Source organism: Plasmodium gaboni, chromosome 4 (genome assembly GCF_001602025.1).
Source record: "Plasmodium gaboni strain SY75 chromosome 4, whole genome shotgun sequence".
In the NCBI taxonomy this organism is placed as follows: domain Eukaryota; phylum Apicomplexa; class Aconoidasida; order Haemosporida; family Plasmodiidae; genus Plasmodium; species Plasmodium gaboni.
In genome coordinates, this window is record NC_031484.1 from 712,923 (window position 1) to 722,870 (window position 9,948).

A 9,948-nucleotide genomic window follows, 5' to 3' on the forward strand; every position below is an offset into this window, starting at 1 on the left:
ATATATATATATATATGTATATATTTATTTATTTTTTCGTGTGAACAAAATAATAGAATTATTTTATAAGATGAAAAAGAACCATATAAAAAAAGGAGATAATAAATTTGAACAGAATAAAAATGAGGTTAATAATAATATAAGTGAAAAAAAAAGGAATAGCCATGTTAATAACAATATAGTAATAGATAATGAAGAGAAAAGTAATATTAATGATAAATTATTGGCAATAGAAAAAAATAATATATGTCATAGAAGATCGTATTCAGATGTTTCTGAAAGGAGAGAAAATGAGAAGAATGAAATATCTATAATAAGAACAAGAAGCAGAACATTAGCTCATATGCAAAGAGAGAATACATATTTAGAAAGTGAAATATATTATAAAAATGAATTCATAGTAAAATTACCAAGTGAAAGAAATATATCAAAAGATAAATGTTTTTTAAAAAAAATTAATAATATAAATAATAATAAAAAAGACGTTAAAATAAATAATAAAAGAAAAAGTATTACAAAAAGTTATGAAAATAATAATTGTAAATTAAATCATAATAATAATAAAAATGATTATACACATAAAAAAGAAAAATATATATTCAATACTTGTGAAATTAATTCAATAAAAGTAAATAATAATATATATATATGTCAGTTTAAAGATAAGTTAAATAAAATACATAAGCATTTCTTTCCAATATATAAATATGGAGATGCAAGCACAGCAAAAAATAGAGCACATATGTTACAGTTACATGTGTGTTCCTGTATATATTGTCAGAATGGTATTCTATGCAATTTTGTTGAATATTATATGTTATAAAATATTGAAAGGGAATACAAGGAACCAAACATAAATATATTATATAAATATATTATATAAATATATTATATAAATATATTATATATATGTATGTATATATGTATGTATGTATGTATTTATGGTTTATATGTTTATTTTTTCATTTATTTTATTTTTATTTATTTTTATTTTTTTTTTTTGTTATTTGTTTGTTTCATATATTTATACGTTAATTCCTAAGAATTGTCATAATTTCTTCTTTTTTTTATCATTGTCTGCAATAAATATCTTTAAAATATTTTTGCTTTTATATATTTGTAATTCCTCGTATTATCCATGGGGGTATTTTATTTTATACATAATTCAAAACAATTTTGTCTTATTTTAACAAACACAAAAAAAAAAAAAAAATAAAACAAACAAAAAAAAAAACATTATAATATTATACTATTTATTTTTTTAAATTTTTAAATATACGTTTCTATTTATGATTATTTGATTATATATCAAGTATAACTATATATATATATATATATATATAACAATATATTGGTAGTTATTTCCTTTGGTGTTCTTTTTATTTTTTATTATATGACTGGTATATAATTAATTCATATAATATATTTGAATATTTATTTTTGGCTAGCCATATTCTTGGTATTTTTTTTTTTTTTTAATTTAATAAATATATATATATATATATATATATATATTTGTTCATATAAAAATGTTTGACTAGCTATTTTTGGCTAGCCACATTTTATGTTATAATTTTTTTTTTTTTTTTTGAATTTACATTTTTAAGGAAACTTTATCCATTAACAGAATTGGTCTCAATACATTGGTTTTGTTCATATCACAAATTTGTCCATTACAAATAATTTCGTCTATAATAAAATGTGTTTTGTCAATATTGAACATGATATCTAATTCACAAACATTTTCATAATATTTATCCAGGATTTCTATGATGTTATGTATCATTTCGAGAATAGCAAATTCGTTAACGTCTTGGTCTGATACACCAACGATGAGGTATAAGCTTGCATACCTACGAAGAAAAGAAGGAATATAAAAATTAAAAAAAATGTCAAAAAAAAAATATATATATAAAAGAGCACATGTTAATTGTATAAATAAATAATATATATATGTATTTATATATTTATATATTTATACATTTATATATTTATATATTTATACATTTATATATTTATATATTTATACATTTATATATTTATATATTTATGTTGTATATATGTATGTATGTTTTTTTATTACCTTCTATAAATAATTTTATATTCCCTATATTGTAAAAAAGAACATTGATAATCCACTCTTGATAAACATTTTCTTATAAGTTCTCCTTCTAATATAGTTTTCTCTTCAATACTTAAATGATTATAATATTGGCTTAACCTAGTTTGGCCTTGTTTATTGACCATTAACAAAAATTCTATCATTTTAAAAAAAATTTATTCTTTTTATTATTCTGTCGTTAATTTATTCATTCGTTCTTAACCATTCATACCATTTAATAAAATATATATATAATATAAATAATTAAATATTAAAAAAAAAAAAAAAACTTCAAATTTGAAATTATTAAAATGGGATAAATATTACATATATAAGAAAAATAATATATATATAATATATATATATAATACTTATTTATTTTTTTTTTTTTATCATATATGTATGCATATATTTTTTTTTTTATTATTCATTTTTATTATATATTTTTTACATTTTTTATATTTTTTATATTTTTTATATTTTTTATATTTTTATTTTTTATTTTTTTTCTCCCGTAAATTATTCCATATATATAAGTAAAAAAAGGGGGGAGAAGAAAAAAAAAAAAAAGGAAAAAAAAAATTTATTTGAATAATCATATAAAGGTTACCATTTGATTAATAATGGGAAATAAACATAATAAAAAAAAGTATGAACTATGTGAAATTCAATATGAAGAGAAAGGTAAAACTTTATATATCTTTTTTTTTTTTTTTTTTTTTTTTTTTTTTTTTTAAAAAAAAAAAAAAAAAAAAAAAAAAAAAAAAAAAAAAAAAAAAATTTATAAAAATTTTTTTTTTTTTTTTTTTTTTTTTTTTTTTTTTTTGTACATGTAAAAAAAAAAAAAGGGAGAAATAATAAATGAAATATATAAAATAAAATATATTATTATATTATAATAATAATGGTGCTATATAAATATATATTTATATTTTTCTATATTTTACCACTTGTCAGATTTTCAATTAAAATATCCTTGGAACGAAATTATAAAATGGGGGAGTGATGATTTAAATGTTGATATAAATATAAAGATTGTAAAAAAAGTAATCGAAGAAATAAAAGATATAACATTAGATGAAGAAAGCTTTTTTAATATTACAGATGGGAAAAATATTGAATCATTTTATTTTGAAGATAAATTTGTTCAATGGGCAACAGCATTATTAAAAGACATACCGAATTTAAAAAAAATCAGATATAATATTGTTCCTAAATATATTAATGAAAATGATTTCTGGTTAAGATATTTTTCGTCTATAAAAATGATAATTATAAAAAATTTCTTTGACACTATGCAGAATTAACTACCAACCAAAAAAATAAAAAAATAAAAAAATAAAAAAAAAAAAAAAAAAAGAACCTGTGATGGGCATGATAAATATGATGAACATCATCATCAGCAACAATAATATTATTAATAATAAATATTATTTTTTTTGTTTTTTGTTTTATTCATTTTTTTTTTTTTTTTTTGTTATACTTTTAAAATTATAAAAACCATATTATATATATATTATATATATATGTGTGTTAGCATATAAAATATTGTTAATTTTTTTCTTTTTTTTTTTTTAATCGCTATTTTCATTTAAATGATTATTAAAATTAAGTAAAACTTCAAACAAAAAAAAAAATAAAATAAAAATAAAATAAAACAAATAATGTGACACTATAATGCCATTAAAATTTTATTAAAAGAAGGATTAAAAATAGAAGGAAAAAAAAAAAAAAATTTAAAACCTACTTATGTAAATGTATATATAAATATAAAAGATGTGGACACATATATATACATATATATATATATATATATATATATATATATTTTTTTTTGTGTCCTATTTGGTGCCATTAGGAATTAAGAACCTTGTGTTGTCATTAATATATAGACACACATTATAATGTTTTATTTATATACTTTTGTTTATATATATATATATTTTTTTTTTTTTTTTTTTATCTTTTTGTTTCTAAAGAATGTATGTCCTTTAAAAGTTTTAACATGTGATGCTCGGCATTTCTTAATAATCTTTTTTTGGTTGTGAGTTCACTAACAATATCATTAATTTCTTCCAGTTCATGTTTTTTTTCTTCTAATTCTTCTGATTCGTCATCATGATGTATATCATGATTTTTGTGATGATCATCATAATCATCATGTTCATCAAATTTTTTATTATTTTTTTTTTTTCTTCTTTTATTTTTTTTTTTCTTTTTATAATAACGATCTTTATAATTTATATCATTGTCATCATCATCATGATGATAATAATTTTTTGCTTCTGGTTCATCTTCATTTAAATGATATTTCATATTTTCATCATAATCATCATGTTCATGTAATGAATCATCTTCTTCCATTATTAATTTATCATTTTTATTATTATATTTATTTTTTTTTCCTCTTCTGTTATTTCTTTTTCTTTTTCTTAGATTTTTATCATCATACATTACATCTACATCATCATCATATTCGTCTTCTTCATATTTGTTTTTTTTATTTTTTCTCCACTTATTTTTTTTAATCTTCTTATTTTTATTTTTGTTCTTTTTTTTGTTCTTTTTTTTTTTTTTTTTTTTTTTTTTTTTTTTTTTTTTTTTTTTTTTTTTTTTTTTTTTTTTTTTTTTTTTTTTTTTTTTTTTTTTTTTTTTTTTTTTATCCTTTAATTTTTTCTTTTTGGCTAACTTTGATTTTCGCTTGTCTTTTTTTTTACGTTTCATGAGGGCTAATAAAACTCTTCGTTTGACTAATTTATTATGAAAATCTGTTTTTACATTATTTAATGAATTATTCGTTTTATTATATAAAATATGTGTTTCCTTGTTGATTTGTTGAAAGACTTGAAGTGTAAGTTTTTTTTTATTATTTGTTGATATATGTTTTGATTTTTGTTCTAGAAAAAAACATGTTTGAGAAATGACGTTATAATTTTTTATTTTGATAATAAAATATTTGACATGATTCAAAAATGTATTATAATATATATAAATATTTTTTATATATTCTTTATAATTATTTATGATATATTTTGTATTCACATATATCTTTCCATTTTTATCATTATAAATATTTTTTGTATATGTGTTATTATTTTTGATTTGACTATATCCATTTTGTTTTTCTTTTTCTATATGATAAATGGTATTCCATATTTTATTATTATTATTATTATTATTATGATTTATTTTATGATTATCTAAAAGATTTGTTTTTAAAGAGAGAAATGGATATGTTATGTTTTCATTTAATTTTAAAAGTATAAGTATATTTATTATAAGGAAAACAATCAGGTGTTTTCTTCTCAATATTGTTTTTATAATTTTAAAGCTGTCTAAATGTAATGACGGCATTTTCTTTTCATTCTTTTTTAAAAAATTCAATTTTATTTTTTTTTCTAATTACAAATTTTTAGATTATAACGAACATGTTAGAAAATTAATATATAAATGAATACACATATATATATATATATATATATATATATATATATATATATATATTTATATAATTTTTACATTTTCGTCATTTCCTTTTTTTTTAAAACAAAAAAAATATAAATATAATAAAATGTAGTATAAATTATTTATATATAATTTGAAAGATTTCTTTAAAACAAATTCGGAAATTAAAATATTACAAAATTATGAAGGGTGGACAAAGGAAAAAAAAAGAAAAAAACAAAAAAAAAAAAAAAGATAAAAGAAAAAATCTGCATTTTCATGACAAATGCTGTTTCAATGAAATTTTGTTCTTTTCAAAAAAAAAAAATATATTTGTCTATTACATGTTATAAATATATGAATATATTTATATATATATATATATTTATATATTTATATATACATATATTTATATATTCATATATTTATATAATTTTTTTATAATTATCACACTATATATATATATGTATATGTGGTGTTTTCCATTTGATGGGAACACATTTTGATATCTGAAAATGTTGGTACCCCAAAAAAAAAAAAAAAAAAAAAAAAAAAAAATATATATATATATATCAAATCTATTTATTTTTATTTTATTTTTATTTCACATTTTATATTGTATATATGTTGTAATATATTTACAAAAAATTAAGAAATATATATAATATTTATAATATATATATATATTTTTTTTTATGGAACTGCATATTTCCAAAATAACATTACAACATTTAAATTAAATAACAAAATGGAAATAAAACTTATTTAAAGTTGTAATAAAAATAATGAATATTGAAATTTTTTATTTTATCAATATTATATGAAGGGAACATTTATTCAAATTTATGAAAAGCATATTATAGTATATACTAGTTATATTATGTAGACATTTTATAAATTTATAAAATGATCATAGATTTGTTTTATGATATTATTATATAATTCATTTGTATATTTTTGTAAAAAAAAAAAAGAAAATAATAAAATAAATACAAAATAAATACAAAATAATACAAAATAATATAATATAATATAAAAAGATGTGTTTAACTATGAAGTCTTTTTTTCTTTATATTTTTTTGTAACAATGAGAAAAAAAAATAATAATATTACAAATATATATTTTATATATATTATTTTTACATTTAACAATATTATGTATTATTTTTATATTTAAAATGTGTAAAAAAAGAAAAAAAAAAAATACATTCATACCAATAAATATTCTTTATCAATATAAAATATATATATGTTTCTATTTTTTTAAAATAAAATTATGATTAAATTTACCTTGCTTGTTCATAAAAAATTTGTAGAAAAATTAGGAAAAATCACATGAACAGTTCAGGAAAAAAATAAAAAAAAAAATAAAAAATAAAAAAATAAAGTAAAATAAAATAATAAGAAAAATTAAATACCCTAACAATTGAACTTAAAAAAAAAAAAATATATATATAATATATATATATATATATATATATATATATATATATATATTTATTTATTTGCTACAATTTGTATAAAATCATTTTTTTCTTGGTGGTCTTATAATGCTTAGTAAGGAATTCATATTATATATAAATATATGCTTTTCATAATAAGTGAAATATATATATATATATATTTTTTATTTGTTGTAAGATACTTATTAGAGTTAATTTATATTCCATATATACAAAACATTGCTACAATAAGTGTGTTGTTATATATGATGGTTTATTTTACTGAGACCCTTTTAAATGATAAAATAATGGGTAATGTTGAAATGATATATTCATTTATTATTTTTATTTACTTATATGTAAGAATAAATATAATGTCTAATCTTTTAATAATAATGTAGGCCGGTGGGGGGCTTTGAACTATATCACTCAGATGAGTATTATATTATAATTTCTTGTCATGTATTAGGATATATATATATATATATATATATATATATATATATATTTTTATATATAGGATGTTATTTTTTTTTATAATTATAAAAAAATAAAAATTGAATAAAAAGGTTATTCTTTTCTTTATGTTTAAGTGGTTCCTTTCCATAAATTTTATCATAAAAAAAGGAACATACACAACATTTCTAATACTACAAGAATTTATATTTTTATTTATTTTATTTTTTTTTTTTATACGGTACAAAAATTATAAACATAGCATTCTGCATTTTGGTGCTTCATTTTTACTCATTTTTTTTTTTATTTTTTTTTTTTTTTATTTGGTTTGAATATTTTTTTCTATATATCAGGATGGGTGTGGGGGAAAAAAATTATATAAAATTGTATAGAAAAAAAAAATATAAAAATTCTACAAATTTTATTTATTTTATTTTTGAATTATTTTATATTTCCTTTACACCATGAGATAGAACAATCAATTGAAAAGAGAAGCATGTGCATCAACTATTAATAAGCAGAAAGAAAAAAAATAAAATAAATCAATACATATACATATATATATATATATATATATATATATAATTATTTATGTATTAGTAAAAACTTCAGACGGATATGTTTATATAATACATTTTTTTTTTTTATATTATTATTTTGATAATATATAGGCATGTGGAAGTTTATTGGCCTAATAATATTTTGCCTTTATTATATTGAAGGGAAGAGTACACTGAGGCAAAATAAAAAACATAATATTTTGTATACGTCAAAAAGGAATGATGAAGGGGTAAGTAAAATAAATATAAATAATTTAAAACCTATAAAACAACATGATAATATTATAGAAGATATAAAGATGAAAGAGAACAAAATTATTTCAATAAATAATAAAGGCAAAAATGGTTCCTTTATTGATTTAAGTATGAACTATAATGAAAAAGAATCTGATAATGATGATGAAGAAGAAGAGGAAGAAGACAACGAAGATAATAACACAAATAATAATAATAATAATGATGATGACCACCATAATGATAATGATAATCATGATAATAATGATAATCACGATAATAATGATAATAATGATAGTAATGATAATAATGATAATCATGATAGTAATGATAATAATGATAGTCATGATAGTAATGATAATAATGATAATAATGATAATAATAATAATAACCCATCTGCTGCATTGACAGCTCTACCTCCACCACCACCTCCTGTGCCTCCTCCACCTCCACCACCATTAACACCATCAGGTATTGTCGGTAATGTTCTTTCAACGTTTGTATCACATGGTTTAAAATTAATCGGAGTACCCTAAATTTTTTTTGTTTTTTTTTTTTTTTGTGTGTGAAGTTTAATAAAGGCACATATATAATATATGAGATATTTATGAATTATGTAGGTAACTTACAATTTTAATTTTTTCTTTTTTTAATCTTAACTTTTTTTAAATAAAAAAAAAAAAAATCTTTAAAATATATATATATATATATATACATATACATATACATATTATTACTAAACATATTATTTATTGAAAATATTAATTGAAGGAATAAAAAATAATTATATTTTTAAAAAATGTCATATACTTTTTAAATAGACAAATATTCTTATGGAAATATAATTTTTTTTTTTTTTTTATTTTGAATATATACTAAGGTACTAAAAAAATAAACAGTCCACATATTTTTGTCTAAAATTTTTATTATCATATAATATTATTTTTATTTGTCTTTATAGAACAAAAAAAAAAAAAAAAAAAAAAAAAAAAATTAGATCCTTATAAAATTAGCATATATATATATATATATATATATATAACATACATCTATATAATATATATATATATATATATATATATATTCATATTTATATGAACATACCAACTTATTGTGTTTAAGATTATATTAATATATAAATATTTTTATGTGTGTGCACAAAAAAAATATATATATGTTTTTATATTTATAATATTGTGCATATATATAATATATATGTATATATTTATATGTTTATTTTACTTTATGATTATTATACATTTATTATATATAATACTGTATTTATAAAAAAAAAAAAAAAAAAGAAAAGAAACATGAAACGTCCACATAATAATTATATTACATTTTGTTAATTTTTTATGGTATTTAAAAATACATTATTTTTTTTTTATATTTGCTTATTTTCATTTATTATATTACAAATATATAAAAAATAAAAATAAAAAATATATATATATATATATATATATATATTATATGTTATATACACATTATAATTAAATCCATTACCTTTACATGTAAGAATATACATATATATATTATATATATATTATATATATATTATATATATATATATATATATATATTATAATATTATGCTTATATGTTTTATTATTTTTATTTGTAAAAAATATTGTTGCACCATGGTACATACATGGTATTATTAAAATTAAGAAAAAAAAAAAAAAAAAAAAAAATTTGAAGAATTTAA

The 9,948-nt window shown here is 16.6% G+C and overlaps 5 protein-coding genes across 5 annotated transcripts; 3 read left to right on the plus strand and 2 right to left on the minus strand.

The window, feature by feature from the left end:
- Positions 1-70: 70 nt before the first annotated feature.
- Positions 71-823, plus strand: PGSY75_0423000 (hypothetical protein; the record flags this gene model as incomplete). Its single annotated transcript, XM_018784272.1, has 1 exon — positions 71-823. The coding sequence occupies one exon, from the start codon at positions 71-73 to the stop codon at positions 821-823; it is 753 nt and encodes a 250-aa protein (XP_018643434.1).
- A 771-nt stretch (positions 824-1,594) lies between these two features.
- PGSY75_0423100 (putative AP-4 complex subunit sigma) lies at positions 1,595-2,265 on the minus strand (the record flags this gene model as incomplete). Its single annotated transcript, XM_018784273.1, has 2 exons — positions 1,595-1,853; positions 2,084-2,265. 2 exons carry the CDS (start codon positions 2,263-2,265, stop codon positions 1,595-1,597), a joined length of 441 nt encoding a protein of 146 aa, XP_018643435.1.
- A 459-nt stretch (positions 2,266-2,724) lies between these two features.
- PGSY75_0423200 (putative BSD-domain protein) lies at positions 2,725-3,408 on the plus strand (the record flags this gene model as incomplete). The annotated part of the gene is made up of 2 exons (XM_018784274.1): positions 2,725-2,785; positions 3,059-3,408. The coding sequence occupies 2 exons, from the start codon at positions 2,725-2,727 to the stop codon at positions 3,406-3,408; spliced, it is 411 nt and encodes a 136-aa protein (XP_018643436.1).
- A 652-nt stretch (positions 3,409-4,060) lies between these two features.
- Positions 4,061-5,455, minus strand: PGSY75_0423300 (hypothetical protein; the record flags this gene model as incomplete). Its single annotated transcript, XM_018784275.1, has 1 exon — positions 4,061-5,455. The coding sequence occupies one exon, from the start codon at positions 5,453-5,455 to the stop codon at positions 4,061-4,063; it is 1,395 nt and encodes a 464-aa protein (XP_018643437.1).
- A 2,661-nt stretch (positions 5,456-8,116) lies between these two features.
- Positions 8,117-8,773, plus strand: PGSY75_0423400 (asparagine-rich protein; the record flags this gene model as incomplete). The annotated part of the gene is made up of 1 exon (XM_018784276.1): positions 8,117-8,773. One exon carries the CDS (start codon positions 8,117-8,119, stop codon positions 8,771-8,773), a length of 657 nt encoding a protein of 218 aa, XP_018643438.1.
- Between the last annotated feature and the right edge of the window lie 1,175 nt (positions 8,774-9,948).